General features: G+C 37.5%; 4 protein-coding genes across 6 annotated transcripts; 3 read left to right on the forward strand and 1 right to left on the reverse strand.

The window, feature by feature from the left end:
• The first annotated feature begins 76 nt into the window (after positions 1–76).
• LOC121630139 (chemokine-like receptor 1) lies at positions 77–2,194 on the forward strand. Its single transcript, XM_041970241.1, has 2 exons — positions 77–163; positions 268–2,194. The coding sequence occupies exon 2, from the start codon at positions 279–281 to the stop codon at positions 1,293–1,295; it is 1,017 nt and encodes a 338-aa protein (XP_041826175.1). The 5' UTR covers positions 77–163; positions 268–278; the 3' UTR covers positions 1,296–2,194.
• Positions 2,195–2,695: 501 nt separating this feature from the next.
• rnf185 (ring finger protein 185) lies at positions 2,696–5,237 on the forward strand. 2 transcript variants are annotated; one of them, XM_041970613.1, is made up of 7 exons: positions 2,696–2,775; positions 3,028–3,316; positions 3,780–3,798; positions 3,904–4,016; positions 4,225–4,279; positions 4,651–4,768; positions 4,858–5,237. In XM_041970613.1, the coding sequence occupies exons 2-7, from the start codon at positions 3,135–3,137 to the stop codon at positions 4,953–4,955; spliced, it is 585 nt and encodes a 194-aa protein (XP_041826547.1). In that variant the 5' UTR covers positions 2,696–2,775; positions 3,028–3,134; the 3' UTR covers positions 4,956–5,237. The 2 variants fall into 2 exon arrangements, with proteins under 2 accessions (XP_041826547.1, XP_041826548.1); XM_041970614.1 differs by having other exon boundaries at positions 2,733–3,316; positions 4,861–5,237.
• Positions 5,238–6,052: 815 nt separating this feature from the next.
• LOC121630350 lies at positions 6,053–8,582 on the reverse strand. Its single transcript, XM_041970612.1, has 2 exons — positions 8,318–8,582; positions 6,053–6,765 (listed from the first exon to the last, which is right to left on the reverse strand). The coding sequence occupies exons 1-2, from the start codon at positions 8,445–8,447 to the stop codon at positions 6,053–6,055; spliced, it is 843 nt and encodes a 280-aa protein (XP_041826546.1). The 5' UTR covers positions 8,448–8,582.
• A 4,468-nt stretch (positions 8,583–13,050) lies between these two features.
• Positions 13,051–19,885, forward strand: ess2 (ess-2 splicing factor homolog). Of its 2 annotated transcripts, none has more exons than XM_041970724.1 (10): positions 13,051–13,420; positions 13,566–13,731; positions 13,848–13,931; positions 15,822–15,988; positions 17,290–17,407; positions 17,542–17,675; positions 17,790–17,892; positions 18,359–18,468; positions 19,069–19,184; positions 19,325–19,885. In XM_041970724.1, exons 1-10 carry the CDS (start codon positions 13,271–13,273, stop codon positions 19,602–19,604), a joined length of 1,428 nt encoding a protein of 475 aa, XP_041826658.1. In that variant the 5' UTR covers positions 13,051–13,270; the 3' UTR covers positions 19,605–19,885. The 2 variants fall into 2 exon arrangements, with proteins under 2 accessions (XP_041826658.1, XP_041826659.1); XM_041970725.1 differs by having other exon boundaries at positions 13,292–13,420; positions 13,603–13,731.
• The last annotated feature ends 959 nt before the right edge of the window (positions 19,886–20,844 follow it).

Below are 20,844 nucleotides of genomic sequence, written 5' to 3' on the forward strand. Positions count from 1 at the left end.
AGTCTTTTTAACCTTTGTGACCAAATTTCATACAAATGTCACTCTTCTCATTGACACTACCCAGGAAACAGAAGTGAGAAGCTGTATCCAGTTGCTACAGACTGAGGAAGGCAGTACCAGCAGCTTCTTGTTTTTTGTAGCTACTTTCACATCGAGACACAACGTAAGTATTCAAAGAATATTTACCCTGATTTAAGTTAAAATCTAGTTATTTACACATGTATGTAGAAGTGTTTGTTAAGAAGATCATGTTGCTTCATTTTTCAGGAAAGTCAACCATGGGTGTGGATTATATTGACTATGACGATTACACTCCAGACAACCAAACTGAGAACACCACAATTAATGAAGGATTTTTGACTTTTAGTACATCTAAGTCTTCTCTGACTCATGTTCTTGTGGCAGTCAATATTATTATATCAATTGTTGGGCTTGGAGGAAACTTATTAGTGATTTGGATCTGTGGATGGAAAATGAAAACTACTGTCGTCACCACCTGGTACATGAGTCTGGCCATTTCAGACTTTTTATTCTGTGCCATATTGCCCTTTGAAATATTCTACATGATAACATCCCATTGGCCTTTTGGACAAGTCTTGTGCAAACTCAGCTCTTCCGTCCTATTTCTCAACATGTACAGCAGTGTGTTTCTCTTAGTTCTGATCAGCGCTGACCGCTGTGTCATGATTTGGTTTCCTGTGTGGGCACACAACCACCGGACAGTGCAGAAAGCTTATGGAGTAGTTGTTCTGATGTGGCTCTTCTCTGCACTCCTGACATTGCCCTCACTGATCTTCAGACAAACAACAATCCATGGCTCAATCACTCAGTGTTACACAGAGTACATGGACCATTCCAGACACAGGGCAGTGGCACTGAGTCGATTCATCTGTGGGTTCTTGATTCCTTGCCTGATGACTGTGTTCTGCTGCGTGGTGCTTGGTGTAAAGCTGAGAAGTTTGACCATCAGGTCAAGAAAACCTTATAAAATCATGGTGGCACTCATTCTGTCTTTTTTCTTCTGCTGGGTCCCCTATCATACTTTTGTTCTCCTGGAGTTGGATTATAGGAACCACAGCCTGGAAGTACTTCAAACTGGGCTAAAAGTTGGGACCACCCTGGCTTCAGCTAACAGCTTCATATCCCCCATTCTCTATGTGTTTATTGGTAATGACTTCAAAAAAACTCTAAAGCGGTCTTTAATGTCAAGGATTGAGGATGCAATGGCAGAAGATTTACGCACAGGTGGTCTCAGTCAATCTAGGTGCAAGTCAATGGAAATAATAAAAAACTAAGCTGACATTTAGATAACATATGCTAAGGAGTAATTAACTGTATATGGAGATTGCTGTAAATTTGGATGACATTTATGCACGTTATTTTTTATGTAATGTAAAATATAACGTGCATAAAAAATAATGTGCATAAATGTTATTTTTTTATGTAATGTAAAGTTCATGACAAAATGACCATTTGTTGAGACGACCACCAAAAGATAGCTGAAGTGGAGGATATGAACAGGCCATACTAATTATGGCAGCACAGAAGCAAGCCTTAAGTGCCAGGGCAATTGAGGCCCAGATCTACCACACCAGGACTAAGATCCTGTGGGACAAAATGATGGTGGCCAACCAAAAAGACATTGTGATCATGGATAAGCAACAAAGGAAAGCCAATAAAGGAGCGTGGGAAACTGGAGAAATACTGAGGACGATATGGAGAGCTGGAGAAAGCATGGAAGGTGAAGACAGCAGTAGTACCAGTGGTCACTGGAGCACTTGGGGCCGTGTCCCCAACACTGGAAAAATGGCTCCAACAGATACCTGGAGAAACAATGGTATTGAGGTCCTCTTTTATATGTGAATAACTTTTGTGTTTGTGACCTGTTTTGTGTGCTGGAATGTCTACCAGTGAGATGTGTTTAGTTTGTTGCTGAATATCAAATTATTTGTAATAAACAGATTTTTTCAATTTTGAATTAAAGAAAAGTGACAAAAATTCAAAATCTCTGTGTTCTCTATTAATTCAGTGTACATAAATAAGTAACTAATCCTGTTTGTTATGTCAGAAGGAAATAGGCTACATATTTAAACATCTATGAAAAAATTATCATATAAAATATTGACTTTATTGTATTTTTTTCTTGTACAGTAACTTCAATATTGATGCAAACCCTTGTTTTTTTCAGGCAGTTATTTTTCATGAAACAGCTTACCTGAACACAGTTATTTATATATATGTAAGACTAATGCGGATCACATAATGAGTGTTTTATTTGAAATATAATTGGACAATAAATTGAATTGAATATTGAATTAGACTGTGTCTGTAAAGTACCTTAAAATGACTGTGATAATCTAGAATTGAAATTAATTTAATTATAAAGCATTGCTGGTTTCCTGTTTTTCTTGTAAAAAAATATTAAGGCTAAGTTTTATTATTATTATAATTATTATTATTATTATTATTATATAGGCTTACTATTTATTAACTTCCATGGGAGTACAAAGAACTGTACTTTGTATAAAGACAAATTGTTGTCAGCTATGGGAGAAAAAGTACAAGGTATGATATAACAGGCTAAGATGTAAAACGTCTTATTTCTTATTTTTAACGAACTTGAATGATTGTAAAGTATTTCACTTATGAAATCTAAACATTTTCCTAGTAAATTCGTGCCGTAAAGACCACGCCCCTCTCATAGTGTCCATGCTCCTCCTCCAACGTCAGGAACTACTTCCGGTTTGTAGAGTTGCGGATGTGATGCAACTGGCTGTAAGGATATTTTCTCAACTTTTTACAAAGTTGTCATTAACAGTTTCCATAAACTTTTATTGTAATCGCCACTTTGGATTCATGCTTTATTCATAACAGTTTGTTTAGCTTTTTGTTCGGTTTACCCGTCAGAGAGTGAAATCTTCTGCGCTTGCTATCGTTAGCATACATTATTTTTTCCAGGTGGACGCCAGCTAGCAATAAAATTTGTTTGATTTCACTCCTTTCATTATCATTTTTCCTTTTTGTTAGCCACCAGTCCTGTCCACTCGACCTCCATATGTGTGTTTTTGAGGCGCTGGGTGTCAACGGAATTACCCCAACTGTTTTGTCCCGATTATTGGATCCAGTTATAACAAATGGCTGCCGCTGCATCTTCTTCACCAGCTCCTGGCTCCTCTGCAGCCGCTGAAAACACAAGCCCCGGGTCCAGCAGCTCGACTCAGGCTGACGGTGGCAACCAGGACAGCACTTTCGAGTGCAATATATGTTTAGACACGGCCAAGGATGCCGTGATCAGCTTGTGTGGACACCTCTTTTGGTAAGACCCAAATTGCAGTCTGTTCCTATGTTTGTTTTGAAATTAGAAATCCACCGGACTAAACAGGAGTGAGATCATTAACAAATGAGGATGTCTTAACATTAATGTTTTTGGCATTTTCTCGATCATACTGCAATCACTAGTGTTTGTACATGATTGGCGTTAACGTTGCATAATTTAATAATTTCAGCTTTACTTAATATTTGCTAGTTTTATCTGTAGCAAAACACTATGTTATATAACCTTTAGGGCGTTATGAGTACAAAAATCTTGATTTTTAATAGTGTGGTTAATCTTCATTTTTGTTAATAGTGTGACAAAAAGTCAGCTCTTTCTTCTGAAACTTTATCAAAAATTGCTTTAGTGGTAGAAAAGCAAGAAACAAGATACGTGACTTGCTGTACTGCATGACATTGTCACAATGACATTATTTTTTTCATCTTCCCTCTCAACTTCTGACTAGTTGGCCTTGTTTGCATCAGGTAAGCACTCTTTGTCCCGTATTTAAACAACAAAGAGGCTAAATTGTCACATTTGCTTTATAAAGTAGACGGGATTCCTTAACATTTTTCTTTGTTTTTATGCAGTGGTTGGAAACCCGACCAAACAGACAAGTATGTCCAGTGTGTAAAGCTGGTATCAGCAGGGACAAAGTAATCCCCTTATATGGGAGGGGAAGTACAGGCCAGCAGGATCCCAGGTGGGTATTTAGATGTATTAACACATATCTGGCTAACTTTGTGTATTGTGCAGTTACAATCTATAATCTAATCAAAATGGAAAAGATGTTTAGTTCACATTTTGTGTTTTAGGATTCAGTGACAGAGGCTAACATTACAACATAAATGATTTTTTTCTGAAATTTCTGGTATATGAAGTGATTTATTTTTCACTAAATTCTTTTAAAGAGAAAGGACACCCCCTCGGCCACAAGGACAAAGACCTGAGCCAGAAAACCGTGGTGTAAGTACTTAAAACATCTACATACTCAAAACAATGTATATTATTCTATTTGCATCAGCATCAATGCCTTCATTTTTTTTGTAATTTTTAATCACATCATGTTGAGTAACATTGTGCACTCATGATGTAAGTATTACCTGCAATGATGTAACAGCAGCAGTACAAACCTGGGCTCAGCGCCCATCCACAAATAAGGATTTCCTACTGGGACCTATTACATGTTAATACCTGAACTGCTGCTTTTTCTCATGAGAATGACCACAAATCTTATGCCTGTTGCATCACGAACCACTTACGCTGTTTAACATTACTACTGATTTTGTTGAGATGGCTCCCCATCTCACTTTTTCATCTTAAAACACCTCTTGCAGGGGTTCCAGGGATTTGGCTTTGGAGATGGTGGTTTCCAGATGTCATTTGGAATTGGGGCCTTTCCATTTGGTATTTTTGCTACAGCTTTCAATATTAATGATGGACGACCTCCTCCAGGTAATTACACTTTCACCTTGAATTTTTTTTTCCTTTGTCTTCTAGCAACAATATATCAACTAACTTCTGTTTAACTATTACCCAAACAGCAGCTCCAGGGACACCACAGCACATGGATGAACAGTTTCTGTCTCGACTCTTCCTGTTTGTCGCTCTAGTGATTATGTTTTGGCTGCTGATTGCATAGATGACTGGAACGAGACTGCACTGTCAAAAGTTTGACAGAGGTGTTTCATTGTTCTTAGCTCAAACGTTTTACTATTACAGTATCACATTCTTGACCTTTTTCTCTTTGAATCTCATCTTACATTTAAATAAAGTGGATATTCAGTAACACAAAGATCTGTAATGAACTATTACTGTGAATCAAGTCATAAAAACTTCCTGTTGCTTCTTATATGCATGCAATGGTGAGGCATTGGTGAATCTACTCGTACTTTTCCCTCACAAGATTCACAGGCCAACAAAACAGATTCATGCAAAAATGCTGCAAAGAATGCAACTACATCTTTTTCTTTTTACTTTCTCCCATTGTGGACATGTCTGAAAAACTCACAAATTGTCCTAATTTTGACACTTTCACATGTGTAAAGTAAGCCTCAATGTGTGATCATTATTAGAGGCTTTGTATATGCATGGATGCTTTTCTTTTTAGTATTTGGGTTTTAAATGCCACAAATGGTTTAGTGTACATTTAATTGACTATACTGTAATGGGAAGTTAACGTTAAGATATTGCAAGTGTTTTCCTCATCAAGATGTTTACAAATGAAGACTCCAGCAGAAATTACTCAAATGACAGATGTTGCTTTATTTTAATTAAAATTTAAGTTGGTTTTTTTTTTGTTTGTTTTTTTGCACATTAAGCAAAATTAAGCTGATTAAAACTTTATTTTAAAAGCAGTGTTTTTCATCAAATGTCTAATTATTTTCTTTGCTGTTTTCTGTATAGCATTGTTATTAAATGTGTAATACTGTAGATTACAGAGTTCAAATGGAGACTGGTTGTTGAACATGAAACATTTCTAAATGTCAGTTTCCTCTATTGACAGTAAAGCTTATAGATTAAGTTAATACTTGTCTTTTTTATAATTGTGTAAATCTATTGACTTTACTAATAGAAAAAGTCTCGTCTAATAAATACAAAAATCAAGACAAACTATAACATATTCTACATGAAAAAGGGTTCAACTTTGACTTGTCTGCTTTGTATTACAAAGAGAAAATAGTTGTTACTTTGTGGAAGAGTATCTTAGAAAAAGTTTTTTAAAAAAGTTAATCTAGATCAGTCCTGTGCTTCTGACTCCATCTTTCTCTCTTGTAATTCTGCCTGTGCAACATTGAATTCTGCTTCATACATAATCTGCTGGATCTTCATTTTTGTCTCACACCTTTTTTGTGGAGCAAGTCTCTTCAGAGCCGGAACGAAGCTCAGCAGAAATAGTTCGTCCTCATCACGTATCCTAGAGGGAAACGATGCGCCATTGTCTTTGACAAGCCATTTCGTTGGCGATGGTGTACCTTGAGGGGAAGGCGGTGACGGGGACTCTGGTGCTGGTTTCCGTTTACGTCCAGTATTACTGCTAGGGGTTATCTGTGGGACTGGTGACATCTTGGCTACAACAGCCAGCTGGGCCACTTGCGTGTCCTGAGATGGTGCAGATATCTGTGTTACGAATGCCCCTTGGGGCTTGGATTCAGGTGGGGTCATGGGGACCTTTGTGATATTCTGTGGTGATTTGAATGACTCAGACAAAGTGGTTTCTCCCTCCGTACTGCCAGATTCATTGTCAGGATTGTCTTGGTCATCGTCATTGTTGCCACAAATATCTGCCACGCTACCTCTTGATCCAGTGAAGGGGGCAATAAAGTTCATAAGTTGTCTGTATTTCCATTTACTTTGTACGATTTCTCCCTGCTTCTTGCTTTTGATCTCCATTCGGACTTCCTTCAGGTACCTGTCTCTCAAGTTCTTCCATTTTCTTTTGCACTCCTCAGCTTTAAAAGTAGAAATATAAGAGGGTAAGAACCATTACATCACAGAAAAATAATGCAAACGTAAAAGCTGAAGCAGCATGCAACAAGGTAAAAAAAATTACATGGTTATAATACAAAATAAATCTCCTGTAATTCTGCACAGCACAATAGTCTCCTGCACAAATCCTAAGAGTACAGACTAGAAATTCCACTGTGTCTCTTGCTGGAATTATCCCACTGTATTGCCATCTCTTACATTGCAGGACTGGGATCTTAGTCACGGTACGTATTAGATGATGAAAGAGTCCATTTTAGTGTTTTGAAATTTACTACTGTTAGCCAAAAATTTAAACAAGCTCTTTTGTAGCACATTGTTGCCCTTCTTGTAGTAGGAAACATGAAAATGAGGGCAAAATAGCTCCAGTGTAACGCCACACAGCTCTTAGGCTAAATAACCAAACTGGCTTTTGTGCAATATAAATCAATGCTACAGTCCAACATCTGTATCTCAGATTAGTGTAATAATTTCACACATTACAGAAATGTTGACTCTCCCATGATCAACCAAACATGTTCTTTAAAAAAAATCATAATCCAAGTTCTCTACATTGTTTTACTGACCCAAAGTTGTAAAGGATCACATATTAATATAATACATGCAACATATGCGCAAAATTTTGAAATGAGCCATTTAAAAATGTTTTGTCATAAAACTATTATAATTGCTATAATATATAATGGGGTAATAAAACGCCAAAACTATCATTCCCCAGTTGCTTTAGGGAACATTTCAGAAAACAAAACCTTATCCTGAACACGAAGATTTAACATCATTCAGAAAACATAAATGTGTTTAATGATTAATGAACTGTTATCTTTTCATCAATATAATTTTTCCTGTTCTGCAACTCATTGCCATGATTCAAACTACCAATTATGTATTTATAGGACATTTGGGTGGTTACATGTTCACAAAGCTGCCTAGAATGAGAAAAAAAGCCTCTTTAGTTCATTTTCTCCTTATTGAGTCGATAGTGCAGCAGAGAAAAGTCGTGGGTCACTTTTTCTGTCCCATTCCCGACCATGAGGTTGTGCACCCGGTTATATTTCAGAAGGGGGCGGGCGTCCTCACGGTCTGGTATATATTTTATCCAACACGCCGCGGTGTTGCCGCTACAGCGAAACCCCCAGAAAGAGCTCCGAGCGTTAACGGAACGGGCTCGATCATTCCAGTTCGTAATTCATGTGTACGCTCTGTGTTGCTGAGCAGCTTTTCCCATCCACCGTGCGGTGTTGGACACGCAGTTAACACGGATCGTGCGGTTGAGTGCAACGCGGCCTACGGCGTGCGAGCAACGGAGGCGGCTACCGCTAACACGGCGCGCGCGACTGCATCTACGCCAGCGGGATGTAAAGAAGACAAAAAAAGGGGGGGAAAGGAACCTAAAAGGTTGCGAATATCAAAGCACTTGTGTGAAATACACTTACAACACATAATACTTGCCTAGCCAACAGCGGCTAGGCAAATAATAACTGGCAGTAAAGTTGTGATAAACAATAAACAAATACTCACATGGGATACCCAGGGAGATGCTGATGTTTCTCCATGCGTTTGCACGACTTTCCGTGCAGCGATAATTCGGTAAAGTGATATTAAACAGCTCTGGGAAATTAAATACAGCCAATATCAACTTATCATCCATTTCGTCTTGTGTTTTATGCTTCTACTCTGTTGCGCGGACGCGGAAGCGGCAGTCTTCTCCCGCCTTTTCCGCCCAGCTTCTGCTCTCTAGCGCGAATTATCGCGAGTGGCGAGCTGCCTGCCGCGCGTGTCGCTTTGCCGTTCAACAGTTGGTATTATAATAGGTAAACACAGGGGGGCGCACTAATAAAGATTTACCCGTGTCAGCTTCAGCAACTGGGCGTATATATAAAAAATGGGGTTGGATGAATGGATGGTTATATATTTATTTATTTATTTATTGTTTGTTTGTTTGTTTGTTTGTTTAACCTGGCAACACATTGAGAACAAATTATTATTCACAATTCTGGCCCAGTGCCTGAAAACACTTGTGGGGTACAACAACAAAGCCAAAGTATATATACACAAATGTCATTAAAAATTGCTTTTAGGTGGCCTTTAAAAATAGACAAATAAAAGGTTTTTTGTTTGTTTTTTAACAGATAATCAGAACTGTTTGGTAACTTATCTTGGCATTATTTAAGTGACAAGTAGGATAAAAGTGATTTGCAAATCATTGCTTTTTGTTTTGAGGTTGTATGCTTTCCCTGTGTGTCTGACTGGACTTTTAGACTGTTCCAGATTCTTTCCACCATCCAAAGACATCTGGGTGTGATTTATTTGGTAATTCTAAACTGGACGTATGTGTGTGATCTTGTATGCATGTCTGTCCCTGTGACCTATCCAGGTTGAATTCCCACTCCTAACCAGTGCCTGGGAGAATAAGAAGAAGATGGATGAACAAATAGATGTATTCAGATGTATTCTTGATTATTTTGATCTTACACTGCATCCCATTTTCCACAGAAACTGGGAATGAGAGAAACTCAACGCCACGTCCCAGAGCTAATTTTCACACCCCATGGGAACATTGTTAGACAAAAACATAACAGAGGGAATCAGTGTGTGCAGATATTAGTTTTATACATTCTGCAAGGCTGGTTTTACTGACCACCCTAAAGTCTGGACAGTGTTTTCTGAGCCATGTGCCAAAAAATACAAAAAGGAAGGCTGATCCTCTGCATTTCCTGGTCACACAGCTGCATACATAACTTTCTTTCTTTTTTTTTTTTTTTTTGCCCAGGAGGTGTTATTATCCAGTCCAGCAGCAAGCAAGCACAGAGTATTTTTTTTTACACATGAATGAGTTCTTAGCTCATTTATCAAGCATGTGAGTGTATTTCTAACCTCATATCTCCTGTCTTATTTGTAGTGATTTGATTTGTGTCCTTTATTTCCGTTTTCTTCCCAATGCCTTCCTTTTAAAATGTCTTATCCCAACATGTAACCCAAAGGGCATATTAGAAAAACAAAATAAAACTGTAATTGTGAAGGCTTAATGTTGTATTTTTTCATTGTAGTTGTAGGCTTTTTAAAATATTATTTATTTGTAGTTATAGGAATATTCTGGGTTAAAAAATCCCTTCAAAGTGAGAGCTTTTATAAAAAAAATGTCCTTAAAAATCCACAAAAAGCTGTGACAGTTTCTGTCACTTTACTTCTTGTACCAAATATTGCTTACAATAACAACACAAACCTTTTATCATTCTAATCCCCAGTAATGAATTTTGAACTGTTTGAACCTACAAGGCTGTGGTACAATTCTTTGTATTAAAAACCACAATAACTGCAGATAACAATCTCACATGCTGCGCAAACTATACATCAACAATCTGGACGCCATTAAACCCAAGTGAAAAGGATAGTGTTTATTGTTATCTTTTTTTTCAAATACCCTTATAAAGGGGGGCTTAAGACAGATTGTGGAAATCCATTAATTCCCTGAAAAAAAGGTGTATTGCCTTGTATGAAATCACAGGATTTGCTGGGGGGGATGAATTTAACCTGTAATAGCTTTACCTCAGCTGTGCACATTGTCAGAGAAGTCAAACTGAAAAGACTGCAGCACACAGATAAGACACATGATGCATGATTGTGAATACAAACTACATAGGTGGATGCCTTTTCTAATTTTACTTCTATGATGCATCTTGCTCTGTATTTAGTACAATTCTCACCATGTCACCACCACACGCCACTGACTCAGGCAAGATGAGTCATTCATTAATCTCTAGTTATAGTGTGCAATTAGTATGCACTGTTAATGTCAGCTTGGTACCAGCTTGCATGATGTTCTGAACAAATCTACAAATTTATTCAAGATCATTTGTCAATAACGCCAAACAGAAAAGTGATGTTATGAAATTAAGTAAAAAGCTAATCCTCAAATTCATCGCACACAAGTCTCAGGCCACACTGAAAATGTTCATCTTTAAATCCAGGTTTCTAATACCAAGCAATCCCCTTTTCTCTAAAACCTCAACAATAAGGATCTTAGGAGCTCTCCACTTCTCATTTTATGCAGTGAAATCTGATTTCCTTTGGAGAAAGGAATAAGGCAAGATTAACTGAATCTGCTGTCCTCCCTAACCTCTTCACAAAACTGCCCAGATTAGCAAGGAATTAAGTTTCAACCGTTTTATGTGTCTGGTCCGCAGGGGGATTATAGTTTTACTTTAACTTTTTTCTTTTTTTTTTTCTTTTTGGCCTATAAGGGCCTGACTCACTGTTGTTGAAAGAGGAGAAGGAGAGGAGCAATCGAGGCTGAAATACTGTTGTGTGTCACTATCCTGTGATCATCACTGCTTTGAGTTTTCTTGGAATTTCTTCAAAGATGGACGGACCGGTCAGCATGGAAAGGCAAAAGTTTCCATTCACTATTGAAAACATTCTGAGCAAATACCCAAACAGTAATGGAGATAAACGGTCATGTGGAGCAAGTGGTCTTGGACTAAAGGAGAAGACAATGTGTCCTGCTGGAGGCCATGCAGAGTCTGTGCATCATGCCTGTCTTTGCTGTTGTTACTGCTCCCGCTGTGCTGATATATTCCACACTGATTTCATCCATGAAGGTAGGACCAATCCATCAGCTATCTTTGCACAAAATTGGCACTGCCTTTGGTGTTCTGCTCCCAAACTCTAAATCTCCTCCCTGCAGCCTGTCAGTATGGATGGAGCCCTGTGATGCTCTCAGAGCCATGCAGGCTGGGAGACACTCACAGGGAGGAGCAGTCGTCTGGTCAAATCCAGAGGCGAACCAGACGTCACCGTACCATTTTCACTGAGGAACAGCTGGATGCATTGGAGGAGCTGTTCCTACAGAACCAGTACCCAGATGTAAACGCAAGAGAAAAACTTGCACAGCTTACTCACTTAAGAGAAGAAAGAGTAGAGGTGAGATAGCTGGCACACTCGGGTTTGTGTTTTAAGTTGCAGAGTGCTTAGTAAAATTATATACGAGAAAAAAGCGCTTGAGTGTAAGTTTACTCCTAAGAGAAATACAGGATGTCATTCAAGGTTTGAAGTTACAGCTCAATAACATCGCCTCTTTCCTGGAATTACAGGTGTGGTTTAAAAACCGAAGAGCAAAGTGGAGACGTCAGAAAAGACTCTCATACGTGGTCGGAAACACAGGACACTAAATTTTGCACTGTATATTTAGGCTACAAGAATGGGAAAAGATAAAGCTATAAATATCATAAAGTGAACAAACATGGATGTTAATTTTATCAAGTGACAGTAGGCAGTAGCCCATTTTTGGAAAGTTGAGTGTATGTAAGTACTAGTATTATGAGCTAATACTAACACTGACAAAATATGTATTTAAATGTATAAATGGCTTGTTGCGATGTGAACACATTGTAAATAAATTTATTTGAAAATAAATCTTTTTCTTTTTAAAGAATGGTGTGATTGTTCTCATAACAAATCTAATCTACAGGCACACTAAATCTATATTTACAAGCTGACAGCCACTGAAAACTCTGAAATATTTTAATGTTTTACTTAACAAGAAGATTAAAAAATACAAATTTTAAATCAATATGAGGATAATATAATGGCCATGCTTAAAGCCAGAAATATTGTTATTGTTGTGTTGTTTTGTTTTGGTTTTGTTTGTTGTTTTTGTTATATTGTGTAATTCGTGGTAGGTGTAGATAAATTATTTAAGTTAGAGTCCCTTTTACAGAAGGTGGTTTAGATATCAATGTTTTACTTAAATTAGCCTAAAATAGAAGTTTGGGGATTAAAAAATTTATCTGTATTCCATATCTCTTGTTTATGCTGATTGGGACTGATATTTACATAACTAATGTAATCAATTTCATTGGGATGTGAGGTAACCAAAATTAGTCAAATTCCAATAAAATAATTATTTTTATTTAATTTAGCCAACTTACCTATCTAATGGTTGTCTTTATGTTTTTGGGGTTCTTGTTCCTGACCAAATCATGACTAAATATACCTCATGTGACTTAAAACCTGTAGACTGTCCAAGCTTTTCCACAAGCAAAAACTTATTTTTCTAAGACACCTTTCAGCGATTTCAGCAGAAATTTGTGGTCCACATTCGTGTAAAACTAGTAAACATTTGATAAATAAGTCACCCATGCCTGTACTAAAAAATTAAATTATTAAAATAATTAATATTATTCAGTGGTAACGAAGTTGTATTTTGTTAGTTGTGGCTTTAAGGATTGACCTTCCGGTGACGTGACTATTCAGGCATTACGTAGGTACGTTGTGTGTGCGTACGGTGGTGTTTTTGGTTAAAGGTTAGCTTACAGTGGTCAGCACTGCGCTAAACGTGGAATTATTTGTTAAGTTGGATGTGTTAAAACCTTTTTGTCAGGTTAACAAATTGCTTTCCTTTTCGATTCCGTCGTTGTTTTTGGTAAGCGACTTGCTTTTAGCTTTTAAGCTAGCAGGTTAACAGGGTCCACAATGGAGGGTAGTGCTAGTGTGAGGAAAGCGTTGTCCGGGACTCTAGTACCTTCAGCGGTCACAACAGTTGCCCTCCGTCAACCCGAGGAGAATGAGAATGAGAAGGAAAAGTTGAAAAGAAACGTCCTTGACGAAGAGGAGTATATCGAGGTAAGTGACTGACAACTTGTTCATGATGAAAGAAAGAAGCTCCTGTTAGCTTAGGTGACGTACCAGATGCTAATTTTAATTACGTATACACAGTGAAAACAAATTTAGTTCATTTTGACCTTGTGTGCTTGTTTGCTTTTGGCAGAGCTTGGAAAAAATCATACAGAGGGACTTTTTTCCAGATGTAACAAAACTGCAAGCACAAAAGGACTATCTTGAAGCAGAGGAAAATGGAGACCTTGAGAGAATGAGAGAGATATCCATACGATATGGATCATCTTTGAAATCTACACCACACTCTTCAGCACCTTGTGAGCAAACATGATTCTTCATATGCAGAAGGAAAAACAGATCTCTTTTTCTTCTGCTGCTCTAATTACCAACAATGTGCTTGGCATTAATAATTTTTTGTCTCCTTATGTGTTAGATGTGACTCCAGCTAGCTTTGAAACACCAGTGGGCCATTCTGGATCACCATCCTCTACTTATTCTTGTAAAGGTTCAGATGTAGGTAAGTATCAAGGCTTTGAAGATTAACGATTGACTTAACGTGGTATCTTTAGTTTACTTTGTATTTATGCAAATGCACAGACCCTCTTTAAAATCTTAAAATTTCTCATATTGTACTCTCGTCGTCATTTGAATTGTTTGGCAGTCAATTGAATTAACTTATGTGGTGATACCTATGCCAGAGGTCTTGTTTTCGGCAGTGTTGGTTTGTTTGTCTGTTAGCGGCATCATTTTCTTTTTTTTTTAAATGGATGGATTTTGACTAAATTTGAAGGAACAATGGAATAAGGAACAAGTGATTAGATTTGGGGTGATCCGGATCACTAACTGGATCCAGAAATTTTTTTAAGGATTTTTTTACAGGTGCAGGGCAGGCGGAAACAGGAACATTGGTGAACTTTGTCACATCTGTGTCTTTCGCGGGTAAAAACAAAAGGTTGCTAAAATCAATCCTCATAGCCTTTTCTTTGCTTTTTGTATAGTTTCCTTTAAATATACCAAAAAAGTTGTGTTGTTGTTGGCTGCCATAAAGATAGTTATTCCACAGACAACTAGAAATACCTCTTCGAACTACAGAAAAGACACAAAAGCCCAGAAAAATGTGATAACTGGCTATCAAGCATGTCAGTGCTGATGTGAATGCTTGGAGTCCTTTTGAAATAATCAATAATTTGTTAATATTTTGTGACTGGTGAATGAAACATTTATAATGATATTATGGTTTAAAACATGCTTGTTTTTGTATTGATGCCAAAAATACAATGAAATGGCTGGGTACAGTAAAAATATGTGGTGATACCTATGCCAGAGGTCTTGTTTTCGGCAGTGTTGGTTTGTTTGTCTGTTAGCGGCATCATTTTCTTTTTTTTTTAAATGGATGGATTTTGACTAAATTTGAAGGAACAATGGAATAAGGAACAAGTGATTAGATTTGGGGTGATCCGGATCACTAACTGGATCCAGAAATTTTTTTAAGGATTTTTTTACAGGTGCAGGGCAGGCGGAAACAGGAACATTGGTGAACTTTGTCACATCTGTGTCTTTCGCGGGTAAAAACAAAAGGTTGCTAAAATCAATCCTCATAGCCTTTTCTTTGCTTTTTGTATAGTTTCCTTTAAATATACCAAAAAAGTTGTGTTGTTGTTGGCTGCCATAAAGATAGTTATTCCACAGACAACTAGAAATACCTCTTCGAACTACAGAAAAGACACAAAAGCCCAGAAAAATGTGATAACTGGCTATCAAGCATGTCAGTGCTGATGTGAATGCTTGGAGTCCTTTTGAAATAATCAATAATTTGTTAATATTTTGTGACTGGTGAATGAAACATTTATAATGATATTATGGTTTAAAACATGCTTGTTTTTGTATTGATGCCAAAAATACAATGAAATGGCTGGGTACAGTAAAAATAACAAACGTCTGTTGGTGGTTTTTGTGACGCTCTCAGTGTTTTCTTGTTAGCGGCACCTTCACAATGTGATGGTGTATAAACATGAGGGCAGTCGTTCAGTCCTATTGCCACTAGCTTTGCCTCATATCTTTTTTTTAACCTTGACACTGAGAGTGTTAATATAACTATGATTATGGATAAGTTTCAATCTAAACTGATGGAGAAAACTTAAAACTAGGAGAACAACACAGATGCTGGTATAATGCAGGGTTTGGTTTCACCAGCAAGCTGTTCATGGTCACGTGACAGCCAGGTTGTGACGTAGGTTTGCCCCAGCCCAAGGAGAGATAGAGATAATTCTGCCATTAGAGCTACTAACTAAAAGACGAATGCCCACAATCATTGATGAAAAAAAAAAAAAGACGATGTCTTGGCAGATGTCTGTGCTCTCTGAGTGCTTCTATTTTATTCCTACTTTTATCAATCATGTTTTCATAGAGAAAAAGGACGATGACGAAGAAAAAAAGCTGCCCAGTTTGGACCGCTTCCTCGCTAAAAATACTAGTGAGGACAATGCGTCATTTGAACAGATAATGGACCTGGCAGAAGACAAGGAGAAGCTGAGGCATGCTTGGTTATATGAAGCTGAGGCTGAATTTAAACAGGTTAGTGTGTGCAGAATGCTTTTGTTTTTTATTTGAAGTAAATTAAACAAATACTTACAGATGTGTTAATGGTTACAACTTCATCTGTTGTCATGGTTATTCTACACTCAAATCAGACATTGAATGTTTTGTTTTTTTGCTTTTGTTTTAGCATTACTATTCTTTAACACTGCCTAGGTCAAAAAAAAAAACAGCCAGTAAAAACTTAAACTAGGATTATGAAATGTATTTCCCATGGCATCATTTCAATAGGCTAATGCTTTTTCTGTCCAGAGTTGCATTCATTTTTCAACAAGTTCTTAATTAATGATGATTCTTCAGCGTATCTCAAAGATCCTCAGTGGGCTAAGGTCTGGAATCTGTGGTGACCAGTCCATTTTAACAAATGATCACCCAGTCTTTCAGAACTTGAGCTTGATTAATCCTGACACTTTCATCTTGAATTTACCTATGCCAAAATAAAATCTATTGATTGAATGAACTGATTTTTCATTATATTCAGGAAGTCCACTGATTACATTGCTGAACCTAGATCTGACCAGCTAAGGCTCCCCCAGATCATAATATTTTTCCTCAAGGCTTGTACTTTAATATATGTTATGGGCAAAGGGTTCACACATAAATGTTTCAGGCGTCAGTGGTCTTGCTTCTCGATCACTTTGACATTTTGTGTTGCCCTGCTGCTGCCAGTGTAGATTGTAGTGGAAAGTTGAGAACAGTTCAGATTTTAAAGTGGTAGTTCCCCGGTGTCTGAGTAATGACTTTGCCACGACCAAGGAAAGTATCTTTGACATGGTTGTTTAAAGAATGAGAGGCTACTCACTACATCAGTTTGGGTTAAATAACTTGTCACTAAAACATTAATCACTGCAGTACTTTTTCTTAGTTTATTCTATTTAATGACTTTTTGGAGAGCCAGGCAGTGTGTGTGCATCATCACAAAAATCCCATATAGCCTGTCAGATGGAAACTTTTAATCCATAATTATCCATTATGTGTCAGCCTATTATTATTCTTTTCAGACAAAGACATTTAATCTTAGCATGTGACTGTCTAACACGCTTACAAGTTGCAACTACTTAGGATAAATCTCAAAAAAGCTTCAAAGCCCTAAGAGTGATTTTTGGGACAGCCTCAATTTGAGCAAATTGCTTGTGATCAAATCATTCCCTTGTGTATTTACAAAGCCCATGGCTGTTTTCTATTGCATCAAAACAAGAACTTTAATGGTTACATTCTTGATTCCTGTTTGATTTTTTTGTCTGGTTAAACAAATAAAACACTTTCTGATCATTTTCCAGCGCCACGAGGAGAACCTTGCCTTACCGCCAGCAGAGAAGGCTGCTCTTGAATGTGTCAAAGCTGGACTGGAGACATGGGAGTACAAAGCAAAGAATGCCTTGATGTATTATCCAGAGGGTATGAAGACCAAATACAGAAAGCTGCTTTTCTTCTTTTCTACTTAATTTTGTACCATTAACGAACAGTTATCTAATTTAAGCTGTATAAGAGTAAGCAATTCTTTATGTTTCTTCCTTTTTCCTTTAAATCAGGTGTAAAAGATGATGATTCTGTCTTTAAGAAGCCAAGAGAGGTAGTTCACAAGAATACTCGCTTTTCTGGAGATCCATTCAGCAAAGCGCTCAACAAAAGTCAGATTCAGCAGGCGGCAGCCCTTAATGCACAGGTATGTTTAGGAAAATGAAACAGTACATAACTTATTTAATTTTATTTTTGCTTTCTGTAAGCTGAAAAATATTTACCTGAAGAATTTCACTAATGTATCATATTTGTTTTGCAGTTTAAACAGGGTAAAGTGGGCCCTGATGGGAAAGAACTTATTCCCCACGAATCCCCAACAGTGAATGGATATGGGTTTGAAAGGACTCCTTCCCCTGCACCTGGTAAATTTCTTTTTTCTAATCCTCAAAGCTCTCAAAATGGTGACTTCTATCAAACAATACAAAATATCCCGGGGTAAATTTAGGGCTTCACACAACGACATTAGGTGTCATGTGCTGGATCAGGTCTGTCATTAAACCACGCTTAGTTCAAACAACTAGGAAAATCTGTAAAATTATTTTTAATGGCAACACCAAAACCCAAAACATTTCCACATTAATGTGGTGTTATGACTTCCTCTAGTCTGTTTTATTTTTTGCATCAACTGCTGCTATTTTTCAGGTGTTACTGAGTGAAAAAAAAATATGTATTTTTTTCTCATGGGGAAAAAATATTCAGCTTAAATTGCTGTCACAAGTAAAGTACTTTTTGTCACTTTAATAGTCACTGAGCTGTTTGAGATGAGGCTGAGGAAGCACACGTGCCACTGCTGTATTTGGATGTTTACCAAGCCCTTTGTTTCATAAGGTGTGTGTGAGTCACCTCTGATGACCTGGGGTGAGATTGAGAGCACCCCATTTCGTTTGGACGGATCAGACACTCCATATGTTGAAAGAAACCATGGACCATCATTTAAGGTACTAAAATATTCAGTTAGATTAATTGAGCATTGATTTATAAATAGAACCCCAGTTATAAAAAATGGTGCCCCTCTCTACATAAAATGTAGATAAAAATAGAATCGAGTTATTTGCATATGTCATATACTAATATTTTTTTCAAAATATCAAATGTTGAAAGTGAGACATTTCATAATTTTATGAGGATGTAATCTGTTCTTGGATTTGAAGGCAGCAACACTTAGTTTTGAAAGACTTTTAATATTCCAGCATCTACAGCAGTACATACATAAAATTCGGTGAAATCTCAGTTTACAGAGTTACAGCCACACAATATGTTCAGTGGAACATATTCCACTGGTTAACCTGTCACTGTCGCAGATCTTTCTAGATGTGCTGCTGCCTCAAATTCAAATAATTATTTTTTTGAAATGGGAAAATGTCTGACTTAGAAAACATTGCATTTTTTATGTGCTTTTGTGTGAAAAATATTGGTTTATGTGATTTGTAAACAATTGAATTGTGTTATTATTGACATCTTTCACAGCATCCAAACTCATTTGGATGTGAGGATGTGTTTAACTTGAGAAATTTGACAGTATCTTTTCCTTCTGAAAGATTCCTGAACCAGGAAGACGAGAGAGACTGGGTTTGAAGATGGCCAATGAAGCTGCTGCCAAAAACCGTGCAAAGAAGCAGGAGGCATTACGAAAAGTCACCGAGAACCTTGCAAGGTAACAAGACTTAATAATCTTGATTAGAATAGATATAAAAGAGTATTTTGTTTTCCTTGAATACTTAGAGATGTTATTTGTGCATTGATGAGGAAATTAATATCATGAACTTATGGATCGCCTCAATGTTTGTGTTGCAGTCTTACACCTAAAGGTCTGAGCCCAGCCCTCACACCTGCCCTGCAGCGGCTCGTAAATCGGACATCTAGCAAATACACGGACAAAGCCCTTCGAGCAAGTTACACCCCTTCACCCTCACACAGAATCATTGGTTGCAAGTCTCCATTCGCTGGCCCAGCCACTCCTTCAGGAACACCAACGCCCAACAAAGCCAAGACACCGAGCTCTCAGGACCTTACATCACTCACAGACAACCTCCTGCAGCTTCCCAAGAGACGGAAAGCCTCAGACTTTTTTTGAAAGAAATTGCTCTCTGCTCAAATTGTTTAAAAAAAAAAAAACTTGGCCATACATTTTCAGAACCAGTTTTGTCAGTTAAAGACCTTTTGTTTTTGCTGGAAAAAGGTATAAAAAATGTGGACTGAAGAATTTATAAGGATGAATTTGTTCCATTTTAGTACAGATATGTTAATTTAAATCACTGTGAAATGCATCTTGGTGTCCAAAGTCTTTGTTCTATATTTTTATTTTTTATTCCCTGTATAGTTTAAGTCATAAACAAGACCTTTGAATGAAACTAATCACATCAGTGTTTGTTTCTGCATCATAGAAGTTATATAATATCTTGAATGTTTATCTTTCAGCTTGGGTTCACAAATGTCAGCATCATGGGGGGAAAAATGCTATTTCTCACCAAATGTTGTTTTCACAAATAGTTACCAGAAGTACTCTAACATATTTTATATTTCTTTTCTGGAATATTTTAGGTAATACAGGAAGGATCTGGACATGAACACATGCTGTTTTGAACACAGATTTTAGGCTTTCATCCTCTCAGGAGAATCGTGGCTCACATGTCAGTGTTTTAACAGCACAGATGTTTTCCAGGAGTAAATCGCATTGTTTTTACTAAACTTCGAACATTACATTTTTTAAAAATGGCATTTCCATTTATTTTTGTGTTAATTTTTGTATTGATATTAATTTAAAAAAGGGACAGGTTTAATTTACTTGAGTGCTGCCTCCAGATGATTTAAAGATTTGTAGTTGGGGGATAGACAGAATTTCCCTAAATATTTAGGTCACATTCACACTAGTATAGCAATCTGTTCACTTAGGAAGTAGCTCCTATTTCCCTGTCTTTATCCATTCTGGCTGATTTTTGGTCTCATTTGAATTTTGCCAGTCCCATCGCAGCTAGAGGTAACATCATGACCCGTGTCTGCAACCTACAAACCTTGCTCAGGTCGTGCAGCTCATCCAGGATGGAACATCAATGCGTGCTGTGGCAAGAAGGTTTGCTGGTTCTCCCAGCACAGTATCGAGAGCATGGAGGAGATCCCAGGGGACAGTGGGGTGGGCTGTAGGACAACAGCCCAGCAGCAGGACCGCTTTCTGTTCATTTGTGCAAGGAGGAACAGGAGTGCTGCCAGAGCCCTACAAAATGACCACCATCAGGCCACTAATGTGCAGGTTTCTGCTCAAACTGTCAGACTCCATGAGGTTGGTATGAGGGCCTGACATCTACCAGTGGGGCCTG

Source organism: Melanotaenia boesemani, chromosome 19 (genome assembly GCF_017639745.1).
Source record: "Melanotaenia boesemani isolate fMelBoe1 chromosome 19, fMelBoe1.pri, whole genome shotgun sequence".
NCBI classification, from domain to species: domain Eukaryota; kingdom Metazoa; phylum Chordata; class Actinopteri; order Atheriniformes; family Melanotaeniidae; genus Melanotaenia; species Melanotaenia boesemani.